Here is a 23926-nt window from a genome sequence, read left to right on the forward strand (position 1 = left end):
TCAACCTGCCTGTGAGTGTGATGCGTGTGAAGCCTATATCACTCCTCGGTGTCTGTGCTGTAGTGGGTGTGTGTGTGTGTCTTGGCCAGCTTGTCTGCTTGTGTTCGGATCCCCAGGGCCAGCACTGTGACAGAGAACAAACAGAGATAACACTACCTTTGTGGGCTCCAGCTCCATACAAAGACAGCTCCCCCTCCTTTAGTCCTTTATTTTATCCCCTCATCCACCGATCTGGAGATCAGAATGGGGTGATAATAGGGGGGTCGACCGCAGGGGTGAACACCTGAGAGGGAGGGAGATAGTGTCAGGTTCACTGTTTGTTTGTTGCTATTTTGTTATCATTAACCAGCTTGTTTTAGGACAGGGCGTGTATGTGTGTTTCATATTGCTAGACTGCATGTCAGACTGCAAACATAGTTCCGAACATAAGCAAGCATTTAAAGTTAAATGGGTTCTCACACACAAAATGCATATCAGCCAATTAAAATGTACTTGCATGTGACCAAACGCTAAATTGTAGCTTGTCCCATCAGATAACGTGGTACAAGTTAGCCTTATGCTAACTTCAACAGGTGGCACTGATTATATCCTGGCACAAGTTAATCAGCCTATTAAAATCGTTGAAGTAGTTGGACGCTTTCCAACCTTTGTTCATGGATGGGCAGCATGCCCAACAGCATGTTCTGATCATCAAAGCAACTATCATGTGTATTTCACTGACTGGTCAAATTGCTCTCTGTGTAAAGTGCCTATTCCATGTAATTGTCGCAAATTGTGGCAAGGGTTCAAATCTCACCCAGCCCCCCCCCATATCTTTTTGAAATGATAATTTACATGTAGTGTGCAGTGCTCGACTTGGACTTAAATAGGTACCAGGACTTATGTTGGGTGCCGGTAGGGTTTATATTCAGGTACAGGAACTGTACAATACTTTTGAGCTAATATTTTACAAGGGGTGCACAGTTAAAGTGCACTATCAATTGCGAGTCAACCACTTCAGCAGTGTGTGCCATGAGAAGCGATGAGGACAACGATAGCCTACATACAGTTGAAGTCAGAAGTTTACATACACCTTAGCCAAATACATTTAAACTCAGTTTTTCACAATTCCTGACATTTAACCCAAATAAAAATTCCCTGTGGTCAGTTAGGATCACCACTTTATTTTAAGAATGTGAAATGTAAGGATAATAGTAGAGAGAATGATTTATTTCAGCTTTAATTTCTTTCATCACATTCCCAGTGGGTCAGAAGTTTATATACACTCAATTAGTATTTTGTAGCATTCCATTTAAATAGTTTAAATTGGGTCAAATGTTTTGTGTAGACTTCCACAAGCTTCCCACAATAAGTTGGGAAGTTTGGCCCATTCCTCCTGACAGAGCTGGTGTAACTGGGTTTGTAGGCCTCCTTGCTCGCACACTTTTTCAGTTCTGCCCACAAATTTTCTATGGGATTGAGGTCAGGGCTTTGTGATGGCCACTCCAATACCTTGACTTTGTTGTCCTTAAGCCATTTTGCCACAACTTTGGAAGTATGCATTTCTCCATTGTCCATTTGGAAGACCCATTTGCGACCAAGCTTTAACTTCCTGACTGATGTCTTGAGATGTTGCCTCAATATATCCACATAATTTTCTTTCCTCATGATGCCATCTATTTTGTGAAGTGCACCAGTCCCTCCTGCAGCAAAGCACCCCCACAACATGATGCTGCCACCCCCTGTCACGCCCTGACCTTAGTTCCTTTTTTATGTCTCTATTTTGGTTTGGTCAGGGCGTGAGTTGGGGTGGGCATTCTATGTCTGGTGTTCTATGTTGTCTATTTCTTTGTTTGGCCGTGTGTGGTTCTCAATCAGAGGCAGCTGTCTATCATTGTCTCAGATTGAGAACCATACTTAGGTAGCCTGTTCCCACCTGTGTTTGTTGGTAGTTGTTTTCTGTGTTGTGTGTTTTCACCATACAGAACTGTTTCGTTTGTTCGTTTTTGTTCTTTGTTATTTTGTTCAGTGTTCAGTTGATTTATTAAAATACATATTATGGACACTTACCACGCTGCGTATTGGTCCGATCCTTCCTCCTCATCTTCCCAGGATGAGAATCGTTACACCCCCGTGCATCACGGTTGGGATGGTATTCTTTGGCTTGCAAGCGTCCCCTTTTTCCTCCAACATAACGATGGATATTATGGCCAAACAGTTACATTTTTGTTTCATCAGACCTGAGGACATTTCTCCAAAAAGTATGATCTTTGTCCCCATGTGCAGTTTCAAATCGTAGTCTGGCATTTTTATGGCGGTTTTGGAGCAGTGGCTTCTTCCTTGCTGAGCGGCATTTCAGGTTATGTCGATATAGGACTCGTTTTACTGTGGATATAGATACTTTTGTACCCGTTTCCTCCAGCATCTTCACAAGGTGCTTTGCTGTTGTTCTGGGTTTGATTTGTAGTTTTTGCACCAAAGTACGTTCATCTCTAGGAGACAGAACACGTCACCTTCCTGAGCAGTACGATAGTTGCGTGGTCCCATGGTGTTTATACTTGCGTACTATTGTTTGTACAGATGAACGTGGTACATTCAGGCATTTGGAAATTTCTCCCAAGGATGAACAAGACTTGGCTGATTTCTTTTGATTTTCCCATGATGTTAAGCAAAGAGGCACTGAGTTTGAAGGTAGGCCATGAAATACATCCACAGGTACACCTCCAATTGACTTAGGCTAATTGACATCATTTATCAGAAGCTTCTAAAGCCATCACATCCTTTTCAGTAATTTCAATAATTTTCCAAGCTGTTTAAAGGCACAGTCAACTTAGTGTATGTTAACTTCAGACCCACTGGAATTGTGATACAATTAATTATAAGTGAAATAAACTGTCTGTAAACAATTGTTGGAAAAATGACTTGTGTCATGCACAAAGTAGATGTCCTAACCGACTTGCCAAAACTATAGTTTGTTAACATGCAATGTGTGGAGTGGTTGAAAAACAAGTTTTAATGACTCCAACCTAAGTGTATGTAAACTTCCGACTTCAACTGTAGCTGCTTTTTGACAAGTCTATAAGGCTCTTCAGTTTTATTTTTTTACAATGTATGATAAACTTACATGTTTTAAGGACCTCATTTATATTTCTCTCATAATAGTACACATGGACGTGTGTGAAACTGATGAACAAAAACGTGGAACGTTGTCATATATGCGAAAACGGAAAAATGTTGTTAAACGTTAGTTGTAGCTAGTAACCTAGTCAAGGATACATCCGTGCAATAATGGCACATTACATTTTGTTACCGACCAACAGAACAAGTAAACCATGAATTTGTAGGTTTAAAATATCCCTCTAGTGGCCAGGGTTGACCTATTTTAAGAAATGCAATTGGTTTGTGGATATAAAGTACAAGATATTTCATAGGCTGATGAGGAAGTTGTGCCTGGATATAATCAGTGCCACCTGTTGAGGTTAGCATAGGGCTAACATGGGCCATCTTATCGGATGGAACCATCCAAAATTTATCAACACTTTGTGCATGCGAACCCATTGAACTTTAAATTATGATGTTCACTAGTATGGCCCCAGTGCTGAATTTGTAAATCGTGAGGTACAGGAACAAAAAGAGAGTACGAGGGGGAGCTCTGAGGTACCGGAAAACACATGAGAAAAATGTCACCTTGATAATAATAAAACATTGCATGCATATCATTTCATTTGCATAGTGGCATAGAGCAGAAGAGTAGAAGCGTTAGAGAAGTTGCACACATGGGGAACATTTTTAGTGGCCTTGGGTCTGGGAAAATGTTTTCCTTTTATAAACGCATTTCATGCAATTCTATGTCTTTTTACATGACTGAATAATTTGGCATAATCTTTTTGAATGCTGCGTTCAAAACAACTGGGAACTCGGAATTCGGAACTGGAAAATTCCTACTTACGACTTCAGTGCATTCAAGACAATTGGGAACTTAGGAAAAAACTAGTACCGACTGGGCAAATTCACTCTGAATTCCATGGCGCCTTTACAACCTGAAAAGCACTGACGTAATGATTTGACCTCGTTTTTTTCCCTGAGTTTCCAGTTGTCTTGAAAGCACTATAATACTGCACACATGATAAAAATGTGTGCAGTCCCATGTAGCTCAGTTGGTAGAGCATGGCGCTTGCAATGCCAGGGTTGTGGGTTCGATTCCCACGCGGGGCCAGTACAAAGAAGTTTGAATATATGTACTTGTAAGTCGCTCTGGATAAGAGCGTCTGCTAAATGACTTAAAAGTAAATGTAAATGTAATAAAAATGACAGGCTACTTTGACACTGACAAATGCAGAATTAACGAAGAGGCAACTCAAATAAACTTTTTGGTAGCTTTTAATATCAATTTTACATTGCAAAAAGTGAAAATAATTGGCCATGCCAAAAGTGTTACCGAATCTGGCCAAATCGGTTCCGGAACGAAACAGTCCAAAACCGACAGGTGCGGATCCTGTTTTAGTAGGACCCGGCTCAAATTAAGCACTGTATAGCCCCCATATATCTAAGCGTTGTTGTGTTTTAATAAGGAGTCACATAATGGGATCATATTTTTGATTGTCTCGTCATCATTCAAGAGACTGTTTATAAGACTGTTAAGTAATGTGTGTGTGTGTGTGTGTGTGTGTGTGTGTGTGTGTGTGTGTGTGTGTGTGTGTGTGTGTGTGTGTGTGTGTGTGTGTGTGTGTGTGTGTGTGTGTGTGTGTGTGTGTGTGTGTGTGTGTGTGTTTGTGTGTGCTGTGATAACAGGTGCTAGTGATCGGTGGGGGGGATGGAGATTATTTGGGGAATAGAATGGGGTGATTTATCTCAATAATGAGTATTTTTATGTGACAGGGCAATTTCACTGTCCAAAGGTGTTTTTTCTTGCTTTTCTTTTTTCCTCTTTCTTTTGTTGTTAGAAACTCAGTTTATTGGCCTTAGGTCTTTTTTTATGGAGTGGACAGAAAGTGAAAGAGAGAGAGATGGAAGAGAGCAAGTGAGAGCTTTAGCAAAACACATGAGCAATCCTACTGTTTGGCTGCTTCAGCTGAAGGTGAGGATGAGGAAGATGCGGTAAAGAAGCACAACACTTTACTTTCTCAGCCCTTACTGTCCTCATTGATGCCTGAAAACACAACACTGTAGACAGAATGACCTGACTGTCCTCATTGATGCCTGAAAACACAACACTGTAGACAGAATGACCTGACTGTCCTCATTGATGCCTGAAAACACAACACCGTAGACAGAATGACCTGACTGTCCTCATTGATGCCTGAAAACACAACACCGTAGACAGAATGACCTGACTGTCCTCATTGATGCCTGAAAACACAACACCGTAGACAGAATGACCTGACTGTCCTCATTGATGCCTGAAAACACAACACCGTAGACAGAATGACCTGACTGTCCTCATTGATGCCTGAAAACACAACACCGTAGACAGAATGACCTGACTGTTCTCATTGATGTCTGAGAACACATCACCACAGACAGAATGACCTGACTGTCCTCATTGATGTCTGAAAACACAACACCGTAGACAGAATGACCTGACTGTTCTCATTGATGTCTGAAAACACAACACCGTAGACAGAATGACCTGACTGTTCTCATTGATGTCTGAAAACACAACACCGTAGACAGAATGACCTGACTGTTCTCATTGATGTCTGAAAACACAACACCTAAGACAGAATGACTTGACGGTCCTCATTGATGTCTGAAAACACAACACCATGGACACAAGGACCTTTGAGACCATCTGCTTTTAGCTGTTTGTATGTTGTTTACAGATAGTTGTTATTATTGGGTTATCAAGGCAACATTTGATCTTAGCTTACACACACACACACACACACACACACACACACACACACACACACACACACACACACACACACACACACACACACACACACACACACACACACACACACACACACACACACACACACACACACACACATAAATGAATGCGGTTATCTGTTTCTGAAGACACGTATGAGTGCTAGCTTAGCAGCTCAGTGTAAGTGTGACCTTGTTGAACGATGGCCAGCAGGTTGCAAGGTAATATTATCAGATTAGCAATAGCTTTAATTAGGTTAGCGCTAACGGCAAAGCTGCAGGCCTCCAAATGGTAGCTGACCTTTTTGTCATGTCGATTTCAAATAGTGTTCAGTAAAATGTACTTATTGATTATTGTAATTTTCCTTGTTTTGAGGGTCAAGCATGTGCCAGACCTTTAATGATTTTTTCTGATGATGATGATGCCTGTGTGGAGTGAATATTGACCATGTTCACTGACTACACCATATCCTCAGTCTAGAGCTGTGTCCATCCTGACCTGAAACCATCCTCAGACCCAGAGACTCAGGCCAGGACCTGAGTCGTTATGACATATTATGGAACTGGGCAACATTCCAGAAGACATTTCTGGGTTAGAACATCTATCCAATTGTATCAGAATCATATTTCCAGACCCATTATGATTTAATAAGCCCGAATCAGCGGAAGTAAAGTAGAAAAGACCCATCCATCACAATGTGAATCAGAATGTCTGAGATGACATCACTAGTTAGCAGACCAGACATCTCTTTGCCCGAGCTGGCTGGGTGTTGGGCTGATGAAGGACAGAATCGCTTGCTGGGACAAGGACAGATAATAGTAGTTAGTATAAATACAGCTAATATTCAGTGACCAGAGTCATTGGGGACAGTGGACAGTCTGCAGTGGTGATCCTATTATGTCAAGCTCAATGACAGATCATTGTTGAACTATTTCTCTTCTCTTCTTATTTGTCTCTTGTCGGTTTGAGTGTGTGTGTGAAATATATATATAAACTCAGCATAAAAAGAAACGTCCTTTCACTATCAACTGTGTTTATTTTCAGCAAACTTAACATGTGTATATATTTGTATGAACATAAGATTCAACAACTAAGACTTAAACTGAACAAGTTCCACACACACATATATATATTTGGTTTTTGCAAGTTGGTTAGGACAACTACTTTGTGCATGACACAAGTCTTTTTTCCAACAATTGTTTACAGACAGATTATTTCACTTATAATTAATTGTATCACAATTCCAGTGGGTCTCAAGTTTACATACACTAAGTTGACTGTGCCTTTAAACAGCTTGGAAAATTACAGAAAAGGATGTGATGGCTTTAGAAGCTTCTGATAGGCTAATTTACATAATTTAAGTCAATTGGAGGTGTACCTGTGGATGCATTTCAAGGCCTGCCTTCAAACTCAGTGCCTCTTTGCTTGACATCATGGGAAAATCAAAATAAATCAGCCAAGACCTCAGGAAAACAATTGTAGATCTCCACAAGTCTGGTTCATCCTTGGGAGCAATTTCCAAACGCCTGAAGGTACCACGTTCATCTGTACAAACAATAGTACGCAAGTATAAACACCATGGGACCACGCAGCCGTCATACCGCTCAGGAAGGAGACGCGTTCTGTCTCCTAGAGATGAACCTACTTTGGTGCGAAAAGTGCATATCAATCCCAGAACAACAGCAAAGGACCTTGTGAAGATGCTGGAGGAAACGGGTACAAAAGTATCTATATCCACAATAAAACGAGTTCTATATCGACATAACCTGAAAGGCTGCTCAGCAAGGAAGAAGCCACTGCTCCAAAACCGCCATAAAAAAGCCAGAGTACGGTTTGCAAGTGCACATGGGGACAAAGATCTTACTTTTGGAGAAATGTCCTCTGGTCTGATGAAACAAAAATAGAACTGTTTGGCCATAATGACCATCGTTATGTTTGGAGGAAAAAGGGGTAGGCTTGCAAGCACACCATCCCAACCGTGATGCATGGGGGTGGCAGCATCATGTTGTGGGGGTGCTTTCTGCAGGAGGGACTGGTGCACTTCACAAAATAGATGGCATCATGAGGAGAGGATTTTCTGTGGATACTTTGAAGTAACATCTCAAGACATCAGTTAGGAAGTTAAAGCTTGGTCGCAAATGGTCTTCCAAATGGACAATAACCCAAGCCTCCTTCCAAAGTTGTGGCAAAATGGCTTATGGACATGTCATGCACAAAGTAGATGTCCTAACAGACTTGCAAAAACTCTAGTTTGTTTACAAGAAGTTCGTGGAGTGGTTGAAAAACGAGTTTTAATGACTCCAACCTAAGTGTATGTTAAAATCAAATCAAATCAAATTTTATTTGTCACATACACATGGTTAGCAGATGTTAATGTGAGTGTAGCGAAATGCTTGTGCTTCCAGTTCCGACACTGCAGTAATAACCAACAAGTAATCTAACCTAACAATTCCAAAACTACTACCTTATACACACAAGTGTAAAGGGATAAAGAATATGTAGATAAAGATATATGAATGAGTGATGGTAGAGAACGGCATAGGCAAGATGCAGTAGATGGTATAGTGTACAGTCTACACATATGAGATGAGTAATGTAGGGTATGTAAACATAAAGTGGCATAGTTTAAAGTGGCTAGTGATACATGTATTACATAAAGATGGCAAGATGCAGTAGATGATATAGAGTACAGTATATACATATACATATGAGTTGAGTAACGTAGTTATCTTCCGACTTCAATGTATATATCACATGTTCTTACATGACAAATGCACAAGCATTCATAAGAAAATAATTTCAGTGTAATGCTCAAAGGCTGACACACACACACACACACAGAGCATTTGTGTCTAGCATGTTGGGTCATTTCTGCTCAGTTGCCTGACTCCCTCTCGCTGTGCTGAGCCTAGCTCTGATCATAATGGCAGCTGTGAAAGGAGTCAGGGACTGATTCAGAATCACAGGAAGGGGTAAATGATGCTCTCTGTCAGGGTTGAGACAAGCCAGTCTGGCTGTCTGCCCTCCTACCAGGGCTGCATTTACTGGCACCATGGGTCCCACAATGTCTCACAGGGATGTACTGTAGCACACCTCCAACTCGCTCTCACATTGACTTGGCATGGAACGGCAAGCGGTACCGGAGCGCCAAGTCTCGGTCCAAAAGGCTTATTAACAGCTTCTACCCCCAAGCCATGAGACTCCTGAACAGCTAATCAAATGGCTACCCAGACTATTTGCATTGTTCCACCCCCCCGCTCCTTTACACTGCTGTTACTCTCTGTTTATTATCTATGCATTGTCACTTTACCTCTTCCTACATGTACATATTACCTGAATTATCTCAACTAACCGGTGCTCCCGCACATTGACTCTGTACCAGTACCCCATCGCTACTGTTATATTACTGCTGCTCTTATTGTTTGTAATTTTTCTATTTTTCTTCTTTTTTTCTTTTTTTACTTATCTATTTTGAACTTAACACTTATTTTTCTTAAAACTGCATTGTTGGTTAAGGGCATGTAAGTAAGAATTTCACTGTAAGGCGTATGCGACAAATACAATTTGATTTGATTTGAACACACACTCGCATGCGTGCACACAAACACACACACACACACACATGCACACACACACATATTTCCCTCTGGTTTTCAATACATTATTATTTAATAATCTCACAACTTTATGTAAGATGTGTAAATGACCCTAGACTTATCTCTCTCATAAAACAATTAATTTGATTTCCGAGGGCTGTTTGAAAAGCTCTCTGGCTCTCTCTGCCTGAGCTGCAATTAGACGCTTCTTGTGCCGAGAAATTAATAAAAGGAATATGGAGAGAGAGAATAGAACGAGAGGGAGTGAGAGAGAGGGTGAAAGATGGATGGAGAGAGGGAGGGAGAGAGAAAGAGAGAGAGAGACTCTCCCATCACCAGGGAACTCATGGCTGCTTTATTATTGATAGGGAAAAATATGTTATATCCTAATAATGTTCACTCACATTTGATTCCATTTTTATTTGCCTATTGTCTAGTACTGTAGATTTACTGTAGTAGTACTACGCAATCTCAAGTCGATCCCATGTCTATAGAAGACCACCAGCCTCAGAGACAAGATGTGGAGTGATGTATCAGTCAGCACACTCTCTGCTCAGTCAATCACAGAGCTCTATTGTGAGTCAGAGACCAGGGCGAGTGTTGATGACATCACCAGGCCAGGCAGAGAGGGAGAGGCTGGGTGAAGGCCAGGGGTGCACGGGGATAGCTGGTGCGGGGACCAGGAACACTAAGGCAATGAGTGGGACACAGTGGGATCCACTCATTGTGTCATTACACCATGCAGTCCTCTGCTCTTCTCAGACCTCACTCTTCACAAGGGTGACTGGCCGAACTATGAGAGACACATATAGGATCTCTGTGTGTGTGTGTGTGTGTGTGTGTGTGTGTGTGTGTGTGTGTGTGTGTGTGTGTGTGTGTGTGTGTGTGTGTGTGTGTGTGTGTGTGTGTGTGTGTGTGTGTGTGTGTGTGTGTGTGTGTGTGTGTGTGTGTCTGTGTGTGTGTGTGTGTGTGTGTGTGTCTGTGTGTCCACATGTGTATGTGTGTCTGTGTGTCTGTGTGTGTGTGTGTGTGTGTCTGTGTGTCCACATGTGTATGTGTGTGTTTGAGCATGTGTGTGTGTGTTGTGTTTCTGTGTGTGGTATACACACATACAAGTGTGAATATATTCCTATATAGAATGTGGGAGAAGAAAATAAAATGTGTCTAAGAAAGTTGGTCTGAAAATCTGTATATTTCTAGGTACTGCTCAGAGTGAGAGCACGTACTGAGACACGCAATGCCTATGCACACTTCAGAAGGCTGGAGCACCAGGCACTACAGTGATTAGTGACTGGTCTGGGATTCAAAAGGAGCAGAGAGAGATCGTTTATTGGCTGCCAACAGTAATTCATCTTGCTGCTTTCTGAAAATGAATCAGGTTAAATGACCACGTGGTTCCAGTAAATCTGATCCTCTGTCTCCCACTGAAGATGGGACTGAATCCCCCCTTCTCCCCCTTCTCCTCTCTCTCCATCTCCTCTCCCTCTTTCCTTCTACCCCCCTCTCCATGTCCTCTCGCTCTGTCTCTCTCCTCTCCCTCTCTCCTTCTAACCCTCTCTCCATTTCATCTCTCTATCCCTCTTCTCTCATTTTCTCCTTCTGTCCTTCTCCTTCTCCTCTCTCTCTCTCTCTATCCCTCTCTGCTTCCCCTCTCTCTGTTCCTTTGCCACCCTTATGAGACAGTCATGAATGCCAATGTTCACATACCCAGACCCGGGTGCCAGACAACACCAGACTGGCTTCAAAACCACAAAAGGGCAGCTGGACAATGACATTAGAACATAATTCCAAGCCTACTTAGTTCAATGCCTGCTGTTCACAGAGGGCTGAATGTCTTACAGGACAGCTTATGAAACCATGATACCATGTGACCTTTGGTTGTGATGCTGGTAGACACAGGGCTTCATAGATCTCATCATGTCACCTGTGTTCATGTCTTGGATAGAATAAACATTCACTATGCATTCTTTAACCTTTTCAGTGATGTTTTGCACACCTCCATATAGACGAGGGGGAGGCTGAGTCATGATGCATAATGTCACTGTGGGATCGGGGATTCAGTTCATACACACACTTATATTTATGCACACATACACACACAGATTCCCACATCACAATGTCCATATTTTCCCCTGATGATTCCTGGAATCTACCAACCAGGAATATTGAATACTCAGATCCATATAGTACATCCACCAATACAACTGATGTTGTTGTGTTCTCTCTGTTCCAGACAGATCCAAAACCACCAGGACTAGGATGTCTTACGGATCCATTGATGGAGGCTCCTTTGGAGGCAGCCGAAACCCCTTCGGAGGCCCCAAGAGGCAGGGCTACCAACCAGTAGGTAAAGACAAACATTCACTTCCATGATTTCATACTAACTTAAGCACCATATTTGCACCATAACTGAAACAAACTATTTAAATGACCCTCATACTTTTAGTACAGTATAGAAAACAAGACTGAGTTTGTCAAAGTGACATCAATCTGCCGCAGGGCTTGAAGGCTGACTATGGATGGATGGATGGACAACACTACCACCCCTTGACCCCCTGAGGAGAGGCAATCATAGGGTTCACTACTGTGGAATAGACGGCTGTGTGTGTGTGTGTGTGTGTGTGTGTGTGTGTGTGTGTGTGTGTGTGTGTGTGTGTGTGTGTGTGTGTGTGTGTGTGTGTGTGTGTGTGTGTGTGTGTGTGTGTGTGGAGGAATGGCCTGTGAATTAAGAGTTCATACTGTATGAGGTCTCTGCAGAGAAATCAAGAGTAGGGGGAGGCAGGACATAAAGTGTTCAGGAAGTGATAATGCTATTGCTATATGCTCCCTTGAATATCCATGCACTGGTTTGGAGGGAATATGCACTGGTTTGGAGGGATTATGCACTGGTTTGGAGGGAATATGCACTGGTTTGGAGGGAATATGCACTGGTTTGGAGGGAATATCCACTACTTTGGAGGGAATATGCACGGGTTTGGAGGGAATATCCTATTGTTTGGAGGGAATATCCACTACTTTGGAGGGAATATGCACTGGTTTGGAGGGAATATCCACTGGTTTGGAGGGAATATCCAGTGGTTTGGAGGGAATATCCACTGGTTTGGAGGGAATATCCTATTGTTTGGAGGGAATATCCACTACTTTGGAGGGAATATGCACTGGTTTGGAAGGAATATGCACTGGTTTGGAGGGAATATGCACTGGTTTGGAGGGAATACGCACTGGTTTGAAGGGAATATCCACTTGTTTGGAGGGAATATGCACTGGTTTGGAGGGAATATCCACTGGTTTGGAGGGAATATCCACTCGTTTGGAGGGAATTTCCACTCGTTTGGAGGGAATATGCACTGGTTTGGATGGAATATCCACTCGTTTGGAGGGAATATCCACTGGTTTGGAGGGAATATGCACTGGTTTGGAGGGAATATCCACTCGTTTGGAGGGAATATCCACTGGTTTGGATGGAATATCCACTCGTTTGGAGGGAATATCCACTGGTTTGGAGGGAATATGCACTGGTTTGGAGGGAATATCCACTCGTTTGGAGGGAATATCCACTGGTTTGGAGGGAATATGCACTGTTTTGGAGGGAATATCCACTGGTTTGGAGGGAATATCCACTGGTTTGGAGGGAATATCCATGCAATGGTTTGGAGGCAATATCCTCTGGCTTGGAGGGAACAACCACTCTACAGCTCACAACAGATATCCTATATCAAAGGAGTGTTATCGTGTTAATGACCTGAAGCAGATTTGCAGTGTGGTGTCAGGAACTTGGAGAGTGTTACGGGTCAAGGGTCAGTCATGCAGTTATAAAGCGGTGGTTGCCAGCATCACTGCTCTACTCCATGACCTTTCACCTTTCCCACATTAGCCTAGTAATAGGGCCAGATTAAGGCCGGCCTCCAATGGGTATGTGTGATGTATATTGTTCACTACCCTCCGTGTGTGTTTGTGTGTTTGTGTGTTCGTGTGTGAATGTGCGCATGTGTGTGCCTCTTTATATTTGATATACTCTGTGTATATATTCATACTTTTGTTCCTGTGCTATACAGTTCATTTTAACAGTGATCACAGCTGACACTCGAGTAAGAGTTGCTGGTACAATGCATTAATTAGGGTGTAGCTCAAATACCCAGTGAAGTAAGATGAATTTGACCGAAACAAACAAACATCAAACAAGTTCTTTTGTCTCTTAACTCCTGCATATTGTAAAACTGGGAGAAATAATTATTCACATTCACTCAGTGACAGTCTCCCTTCCTCCTCTCTGTCTCTCTCTATTTATCTCTCTCCCATCTCCCCCTCTCTCTCTCTCTCTCTCTCTCCCCAATTCTATCTTTCCCCCTGCCGCTCTCTCTAGCTTTCCCCTATCTCTCTCTCTTTACCTTCCTCTCTCTCCCTCCCTCTCTCTCTCCCTCTCTCCCCCCCCTCTCTCTATTTCCCCCTCTCTCTCTCTCCCTCTCTCTCTCTCTCTCTCTCCCCCCATATCGCTCTCTCTCGCTCTCCCTCCCTCTCTCACTCTTTCCCCCTATATCTCACTCTCTTTCTCCCTTTCTCTCTCTCTTTCTTTCCCCATCTCTCTCTCTCCCTCTCTCTCTCTACCTCCCCTCCCTCTCTCCCTAGTGTATAAAGAGCAGACTGTGTAGTGTGTGCTGTGGCAGACTCAGTGTTATGGGGAGACAGATGGGGGCCTGAGCCATCAGAGAGAGTAGCTTTGATCACAGTGAAGCCGGGGCCCTTTCAGCGGGCCGGAGACTGTCAGATTTGCTGTGTGTGGCTTCTGGTGCTTGCTGCTTGCGCCGACTGAGCTGTGTGTGTGCAGGCACGCGCGTGTGTGTGTGTGTGTGTGTGTGTGTGTGTGTGTGTGTGTGTGTGTGTGTGTGTGTGTGTGTGTGTGTGTGTGTGTGTGTGTGTGTGTGTGTGTGTGTGTGTGTGTGTGTGTGTGTGTGTGTGTGTGTGTGTGTGTGTGTGTGTGAACTGTACTGAGCTGTGTAGCAGTGGAGGGGGGCTCAGGAAATGATCAAAGCCCAGGTAGAGTCTCTAATGGAGCTGTCAGTCGGGATAATCTTTCTCCTCCTTTCTCTTGCCAAACCTTTCAAGCCCTTCCAGCATGTATGCAACTCTTCTCTTCTACTCCCCGGGTGGGTGCTTAGTCTATCAAACTCCTAGTAGTGTCTGTCTGCGATCTCTCATGAACATTCACTCACTCTTATTCTCCAATCTCTTCTCTTCGATCACTTGTGGTCAAAAAGTGGAGGCACTCTCCTTGGTCTGCTTGTGGAGAAAACACACTGTTGGGCTCTGCTGTTCCTGGTGTGTGTGTGTTTGAACAGTTGTAATGCCAATAAAGAGAACCGCAATGGTGTTCAGCAGCACACACCAGGTTGGCCCGGCCTGTTCTCGCCGTGTTCTCTTTGTGTTCTGGGCCTGACCCTGGGATAGACCAGTCTCGTTAGACCCCTCTAATACTCTGTTCCACAGCCCCAGCCCTGGTCATTAGGATTGGTTGGGATGGAGAGCTGATTGTCTGGGAGGAGACCTTAATGAGAGCCCACTCTACCAGCCACAGGTACCGCTGAGGGTCCGTAAGTGGCCCAAGTGGGGTGTGTGCTGAGCAGCCATGACAATGTCATTGGAGCCGCTGGGAGTGAATTGGCTGCAGTGGTCTGGAGTCACGTATTCAGGGTAGAACTAGAATATTACTAGAACTAGAATGGTAGAATACCGTACAGCTTGGAAGAGATGGTGTTGCTCAAGAGTTGGAAAACATTGTGGGAGTAAGTTAAAGGTCGTTTGTTTTGCTTCTTTTGTCGGATTGATGATGCATAATCATGCACGCTAACAAAGTTTCAATGGTGAGTCACCACAATTAATTAAATGTGTTTATCTAGCATGAAATACTCAGCATCTGTACAAAAAACATTCATCTGTATGAAAGAAGGTATTGTGAAAGATATATTCGAAATTAGCATTCGAAAGGTCAAGCTTTGCGTCAGACTCTCACTGCATCAGAACATATTCACGACGGTATTTTTAGAGGCCTACAGAAGGCAACCGTATGGATAGGAGATTCTCCAACACATATTTGTGTAGTTGCATACTGTGCATCATACAGCAACATTGATGATGCGTCATCAGTCTAATTCAGGGGAAAGAGAGCCAGTTAGCACCAAGCAGATGGCAGAAGAGGCTCATACTCATAGCACTTTCTCAGTGCATTAAGAAAGTCCATTAGAACTATATTTAGCTTTAGTGGGCATTTGACGCCTCTCCAACTTCAATGTATTTAGTATATGGATATCTGAAATATCAGATATGAGTGTGACACAATTCATGTTTTGAGTTGCTGAGGATATATTGTTGGCTACAAAATAGTTGTATTTGCTGCCTGTGTTCTATCTTTGCCAACTCTGTAATTTGTTATGGATGAGGGAGTGGGTGAGTGATTGAGAACTGTAAAGGGACTATTATCATCAGACTTCCTGGCAAACAGCAAGGCTTGAACAGCTTGGTGTTCTGGCTAAATGCACTGTTATTTTGGAACAGGAGAAGAAGACGCTTTCATGATCATCATTGAATGTGCTGCTGCATTGTCTATGTCTTCTGACTGGAACACACCAACAGAGGAGAAGAGATCACTCTGGAGGGGGTGGAGGGTAGAGCTATGTTTAAATGGTGAATCTTTAATGATTGTTGTGTGTTTTGTTGGCTTGTCACTCCAGGTACTGTATCTCCAGGCCTGCTCACATCATGCCCCAAAATAAAACCTAGCATGAACTTTGTTATAGCAACTGCAGTGTAAGCAGGCTAGGCTATAGCATGTTTTATGGCAATCCAACATGGTCTGTGTGTAGTTGCGTAGTGTGACTGTTTGAGTGTTGAACTTACAGTAGATTGTCCGGAAGCCTAAAAACCAAAGTTAGCTATGGTAGTTAACACGAGCTTGTGAGAATTATCTGAGAATTACCTGACCTAGGTTAGATAGCTAGAATCAAGAACTGGCGTGCTTTTTGTCTCCAACAAAACTATATGTGTAAGTATAAAAAGGCATCACATACTGAAATAGTCTTTAGAAGTTGGAAGCTACCATCCTCTGGGACTTGGATGAAGCAAGAAAGGAGAAAAAGCTATTTTTCCTCTGCAGTGGGTCTATGCCCAGCCTGGCCGTGTTTTAGGAACTGTTTCCACAGTGGAACGACAGCTGCTGATCTCGAAGGTAATGAGATGGGAGCTTTTGATTAAGTTGCTCTCTGATTTGAGAGTATAATTGAACGTGTTGCAGATAGTGCATTTGCCGTATCGACAAGCGACTCTGCAAAGGCCAGGATGTTAATTCGTCTCTCGCGTGTTGCTGCGGTTTTCATTCATCACTGTAGGACTGTGTGTGCTTTGCGTGTTTGCGTGTGTGTGTAGGGCGAAATCAGCAGCTTCTGTATCAGTTGTTCAGCAATTCTCAACCTGTCGTACTGCAGTGTGAAGACGCATTTTAATCACTTCCCTTTACACTCTCTTTATGGAGATTGTGCTGATTGATGCAGTTGGATGTAGATCTGCTAGACATTATGACATGATTATAGTTTCAGACTTCTTCCAAAGCACTGTAGAGACAGATAGGAGACAGGAGGAAAAAGGCACATTAAACATTTGTAAATGCCTATCTAAAAAATGTTCCAGACCTGGCTACCTTTCTATCCCTATCTTAGTCTTTCTCACCTTTCTCTATTCTCTCCATTCCTTTCCTCTCTCCACCTCCCTCCATCCCTTGTTCTTTCTGTGCCAGCTTGTCAGGCAGAGAGCCAGGACTCTGTACAGTGTAGCAGCCAGGAGTCCAAGACCCCCTTGCAGGGATATGGGGACACTAGAGTAATGACTGTGTCAAGTACCCTCCACTAGTCGTTGTCGTGTGTGTGTGTGTGTGTGTGTGTGTGTGTGTGTGTGTGTGTGTGTGTGTGTGTGTGTGTGTGTGTGTGTGTGCATACGCGTGTGTGCGTGCAAGCGTTCGTGTGAGATAGTGATAGGTAAATAGAGCGAAAATGAAGGAGAGAGTTTGCTCATGACTTAAAGTTTGTATACAGTGCAATCAGAAAGTATTCAGACCCCTTCACTTTTTACACATTTTGTAATGTTTTAGCCTTTTTCTAAAAAAAATCCTTATCAATCTACACACAATAACCCATAATGACAGAGCAAAAACAGGTTTTTAGAAATGTTTGCTAATTTATAAAATAAATATAACATAAATATCACATTTACATAAGTATTCCGACCCTTTACTCAGCACTTTGTTGCAGCACCTTTGGCAGCGATTACAGCCTTGAGTCTTCTTGGTTATGACGCTTGGCACACCTGTATTTGGGGAGTTTCTCCCAATCTTCTCTACAGATCCTCTCAAGCTCTGTCAGGTTGGATGGGGAGCATCGCTGCACATCTATTTTCAGGTCTCTCCAGAGATGTTGGATCAAGTTCAAGTCCGGGCTCTGGCTGGGCTACTCAAGGACATTCAGAGACTTGTCCCAAAGCCACTCCCGCGTTATCTTGGCTGTGTGCTTAGGGTCGTTGTCTTGTTGAAAGGTGAACCTTTGCCCCAGTCTGAGATCCTGAGTGCTCTGGAGAAGGTTTTCATCAAGGATCTCTCTGTACTTTGCTCCATTAATCTTTCCCTCGATCCTGACTAGTCTCCCAGTCCCTGCCGCTGACAAACAGCCCCACAGCATGATGCTACCACCACCATGCTTAACCGTAGGGATTGTGATAGGTTTCCTCCAGACGTGACTCTTGGGATTCAAGCCAAAGAGTTCATTCTTGGTTTCATCAGACCATAGAATCTTGTTTCGCATGGTCTGAGTCCTTTAGGTGCCTTTTGGTAAACTCCAAATGGGCTGTCATGTGCCTTTTAATGAGGAGTGGCTTCTGTCTGGCCATTCTACCATAAAGGCCTGATTGGTGGAGTGCTGTAGAGATGGTTGTCCTTCTGGAAGGTTCTCCCATCTCCACAGAGGGACTTTTGAGCTCTGTCAGAGTGACCATCAGGTTCTTGGTCACCTCCCTGACCAAGGCCCTTCTCCTCCAATTGCTCAGTTTGGCTGGGCGGACAGCTCTAGCAAGACTCTTGATGGTCCAAACTTCCTCCATTTAAGAATGATGGAGGCCACTGTGTTCTTTGGAACCTTCAATGCTGCAGAATTGTTTTGGTACCCTTCTCCAGATCTGTGCCTCGACACAATCCTGTCTCAGAGCTATACGGACAATTCCTTCGACCTCATGGCTTGGTGTTTGCTCTGACATGCACTGTCAACTGTGGGACCTTATATACACAGCTGTGTGCCTTTGCAAATCATGTCCAGTCAACTGAATTTACCACAGGCAGACTCCAATCAAGTTGGTTAAACATCTCAAAGATGATCAATGGAAACAGGATGCACCAGAGCTCAATTTCGAGTCTCATAGCAAAGAGTCTGAATACTTGATGTAAATAAGGTATTTCTATTTTTATTTTTAATACATTTGCAAAAATGTCAAAATAACTGTTTTCGCTTTGTCATTATTGGATATTGTGTGTAGATTGCTGAGATTTGTTTTAATCCATTTGAGAATAGTTGTATGTAACAATGTAACAAAAAGTGGAAAAAGTCAAGGGGTCTGAATACTTTACAAAGGCACTGTATTTGCATGTCATGCTGATGTGTGTGTGTGTGTGTGCCTGTATCTGTGTGTGTGTGTGTGCCTGTGTGTGTGTGTGTGTGTGTGTGTGTGTGTGTGTGTGTGTGTGTGTGTGTGTGTGTGTGTGTGTGTGTGTGTGTGTGTGTGTGTGTGTGTGTGTGTGTGTGTGTGTCTGTGTGTGATAATTGAAGAGAGAGTGAGGCTGGATCCAGGTGGTGGAAGATAAAGGGTTTAGAAGGGATCCCGTCGTGCTACCGCTTCCCCACCAGCAGGGTTGTATTTACGTAACACAGCTGTCTGCAGTGGATGATATCTGCCACGATATCTGTCTCACACACATTCAACTCCTTTGACCGTGAACCGGGCATGGTCAGGCATCACCCACACACATTGCAGACCTGATTACACATAAGCATGCACACACACACACACACACTCACACACACGCTAACACACACGCTACAACCCAACTAGCTAAGCCCCCAACCGAGTGTAGTCTGAAACGTTACACCCAGAAACTGCATACATGAACACTCACATACTCACAGAGACAAACAAAACCTAATCAGATGTCATACAAGGATGAACAGACAGAAGAGAGACCAGGGTAATGCCACTGGTCAGTGGGTGGAATGGTGCAGAGTAATCAATGTCCTTCCTGAAATCGCACTCACCATCCGTGTCATTGGCTGACCTTGTGTCACCCTTCTGTAGTCATCCATCCTTCCATCTCTCCCTCTATTCCTCCATCAGCAGAGTGTGAAACACTGGGTCACTGATGCGAGGAGAGGGATGACTTAGCCCTCTGAGTTCCTCCACACAGACCTAAGTGGTTCCATGTGAAGTAGCATGAACATTGAGCATCCGCTATTTATCATAACGATGGGAAGAACTGGACAAGCATGTCGAAGGCGGGAGTATGTAGATCACACTAGGGGCAGTAATGGTCGTTGAACTGAAAAATGACACCCTTTTAAAATGTATTGCTATCATATAGCATGTACTTTTGACTTAATCATATTTATTCCGCCACAGGAAACCTCTCTGGGATATGTGGGACGCTAGCGTCCCACCTGGCCAACATCCAGTGAAAATGCAGAGCGCCAAATTCAAATAAATTACAATAAAAATTTAACTTTCATGAAATCACACATGCAATACAGCAAATTAAAGCTACACTTGTTGTGAATCCAGCCAACATGTCAGATTTCAAAAAGGCTTTACGGCGAAAGCAAACAATGCTATTATCTGAGGACAGCACCCCAGTAAACAAACACAGACAATCCTATTTCAACCCTCCAGGCGCGACACAAAACGCAGAAATAAAGATATAATTAATTTCTTACCTTTGGCGAGGTTCTTCTTTTGGCACTCCAATATGTCCCATAAACATCACAAATATTCCTTTTGTTCGATTAATTCCATCGATATATATCCAAAATGCCAATTTATTTGCCGCTTTTGAACCAGAAAAACACCGGTTGCAACTTGCGCAACGTGACTACAAAATATCTCATAAGTTACCTGTAAGCTTTGTCCAAACATTTCAAACTACTTTTGTAATACAACTTTAGGTATTTTTTAAAGTAAATAATTGCTAAAATTTAAGATTGGATGATCTGTGTTCAATACCGGAGGAAAACAATGTGTAGCATGCTTTCAGGTCACGCGCCTCTAACAAAGAGTACACTTCCCTCGAGCCTCATTCTGAACAGTGCTACTTCTTCATTTCTAAAAGGAAAAACCTCAACCAAATAAAGACTGTTGACATCCAGTGGAAGCGATAAGAAGTTCCCTTAGAAATCTGGATTCCCAATGAAAACCCATTGAAAGAGAGTGACCTCTGGGTTTCGCCTGCCAAATAAGATCTATTATACTCACAGACATGATTCAAACAGTTTTAGAAACTTCAGAGTGTTGTCTATCCAAATCTAATAATATGCATATATTAGCTTCTGGGCCTGAGTAGCAGGCCGTTTACTTTGGACACGCTTTTCATCCGGACGTGAAAATACTGCCACCTATCCCAGAGAAGTTAAATCAAGTGAATGACTCTTAATATGCAGACGTGTCGATCATATGTCTCAGTGAACTGCAAACCTTTCTTTTGTTATTCTGTGTATCAGTTGTGGTTAAAGAGCACAGCTTAATGGAACAATGCTTATAGAATATGCAGGTTCAACATACTTCCTCTTTCTTTTCCCGTAATTTTTCATTCCAAACAGTAATCCCCCACCACCCATTGTCATTTTCACACCTGCCGAAACACTACTGGTAGTAGTTGGAGAAAAATGTCCAAAAATAACTTTCCAATTACAGTCACTTTAGTGGTCAGAATTAGACAGTCCGACCTTGGCCTGTGTTTTCTGTGTGCCTCTATGTTCTACTGCTGTTGCTCTTCACCAGTTGACAACAATCAGGCCTTTCTGGCATTCTTGCTCTGTAACATTTTGTCCTTTTGATCAGGGAGAATAGTCTTGCCCACATAACCCATCAGCTGGACTCACGACTCACAGCAAATTACTTCCTGCAAACTGCTATTACAAAAATACACATATATGTTTTACCTGTCGTGACTACTGAAGTGGCAAATACATGATAAACAGTGTACATTCTCTCCGAGCTATTTAGCAGTTACCTAAGGTGTTTGGTTCCAAGTTGCTGGACCCGGATTACAGTCCTGGACAAGGCTAAACCCCAAATTCACTGTAACACATTTCATGATAGAACAGCTCTGTGGCTGTTGTGTTTTACAGAATGTTGTGTTTTACCTAAGATATCTGCCTTGTTATTGGTGTGTTATTATAATGCTTCATCGAACTAAAATCATGTCTTCTCCAAGCAACACAGGTCAGCTCCTCAGAGCTGCAAGATGTGTTTCAAGAGACCTCCTCTAACATTTTCCAGATCAACGCAAATGGTGAGTCTTGTAAATATGTTTGTGTGTGTACATGTCTGTGTGTGTGTAACTGTGTCTTTTCTGTTATTCTTTTGATATAAACTCAGCAAAAAAAGAAACGTCCTCTCACTGTCAACTGTGTTTATTTTCAGCAAACTTAACATGTGTAAATAGTTGTATGAACATAACAAGATTCAACAACTGAGACATAAACTGAACAAGTTCCACAGACATGTGACTAACAGAAATTGAATAATGTGTCCCTGAACACAGGGGGGGTCAAAATAAAAAGTAACAGTCAGTATCTGGTATGGCCACCAGCTGCATTAACCTCTCTGGGATATGTGGGACGATAGCGTCCCACCTGGCCAACATCCAGTGAAAATGCAGAGCGCCAAATTAGAAAATACCTAAAGTTAAATAAATTACTATAAAAATTAAACTTTCATGAAATCACACATTCAATATACCATATTAAAGCTACACTTGTTGTGAATCCAGCCAATGTGTCAGATTTCAAAAATGCTTTACGGCGAAAGCAAACAATGCTATTATCTGAGGATAGCACCCCAGCTAACAATCACAGATCATCATATTTCAACACTCCTGGCGTGACACAAAACATAGAAATAAAGGTATAATTCATGCCTTACCTTTGACAAGCATCTTCTGTTGGCACTCCAACATGTCCCATAAACATCACAAATGGTCCCTTTGTTTGATTAATTCTGTCAATATACATCCAAAATGTCCATTTATTTGGCGCGTTTGATCCAGAAAAACCCTGGTTCCAACTTGCGCAATGTGACTACAAAATATCTCAAAAGTTAACTGTAAGCTTTGTCCAAACATTTCAACTACTTTTGTAATACAACTTTAGGTATTTTTTTACGTAAATAATCAATACAATTGAAGAGGGGATGATCTGTGTTCAATACCAGAGGAAAACAATGTGTAGCATGCTTTCTGGTCATGCGCGTCTAACAAACAGTACACTTCACTGGAGCCTCATTCTGAACATGGCTACTTCTTCATTTCTCAAAGGAAAAACCTCAACCAATTTCTAAAGAATGTTGACATCCAGTGGAAGCGATAGGAACTGCAGAAAGGTCCTTTAGAAATCTGGATTCCCAATGAAAACCCATTGAAAAGAGAGTGACCTCAATTTTTTTTTATTTTAATGGTTTATCCTCGGGGTTTTGCCTGCCAAATAAGTTCTGTTATAGTCACAGACATGATTCAAACAGTTTTAGAAACTTCAGAGTGTTTTCTATCCAATACTAATAATAATATGCATATAGCATATAGGACTGAGTAGGAGGCAGTTTACTCTGGGCACGCTTTTCATCCAAACGTGAAAATGCTGCCCCCTATCCGAGAGAAGTTAAGTACTGCATCTCCTCCACATGGACTGTACCAGATTTGTCAGTTCTTGCTGTTAGATGTTACCTCAATCTTCCACCAAGGCACCTGCAAGTTCCCGGACATTTCTGGGGGGAATGGCCCTAGCCCTCACCCTCCAATCCAACAGGTCCCAGACGTGCTCAAAGGGATTGAGATCCGGGCTCTTCGCTAGCCATGGCAGAACACTGGCATTCCTGTCTTGCAGGAAATCACGCACAGAACGAGCAGTATGGCTGGTGGCATTGTCATGCTGGAGGGTCATGTCAGGATGAACCTGCAGGAAGGGTACCACATGAGGGAGGAGGATGTCTTCCCTGTAACGCACACATTGAGATTGCCTGCAATGACAACAAGCTCAGTCTGATGATGCTGTAACACACGGCCCCAGACCATGATGGACCCTCCACCTCCAAATTTATCCCACTCCAGAGTACAGACCTCGGTGTAATGCTCATTCCTTTGACGATAAACACGATACCGACCATCACCCCTGGTGAGACAAAACCGCGA

The 23926-nt window shown here is 42.9% G+C and overlaps 1 protein-coding gene across 8 annotated transcripts in view; it reads left to right on the forward strand.

The window, feature by feature from the left end:
* Nucleotides 1-23926, forward strand: part of LOC129857337 (t-SNARE domain-containing protein 1-like) — a 179998-nt gene that overhangs the window by 58684 nt on the left and 97388 nt on the right. For 7 of the 8 annotated variants that reach the window (XR_008759896.1, XM_055925481.1, XM_055925483.1 and 4 more), the window contains 2 exons: nucleotides 11684-11797; nucleotides 21956-22033. Coding sequence is in view for 7 of the 8 variants with exons in the window: in XM_055925481.1 (XP_055781456.1) it covers nucleotides 11710-11797; nucleotides 21956-22033 (166 nt within the window). In the remaining variant the exon portion in view is untranslated. The remainder of the gene's footprint in view (nucleotides 1-11683; nucleotides 11798-21955; nucleotides 22034-23926) is intronic. The other variant, XM_055925482.1, reaches the window with a different exon arrangement.

Source organism: Salvelinus fontinalis, chromosome 6, assembly GCF_029448725.1.
Source record: "Salvelinus fontinalis isolate EN_2023a chromosome 6, ASM2944872v1, whole genome shotgun sequence".
Classification (NCBI taxonomy): domain Eukaryota; kingdom Metazoa; phylum Chordata; class Actinopteri; order Salmoniformes; family Salmonidae; genus Salvelinus; species Salvelinus fontinalis.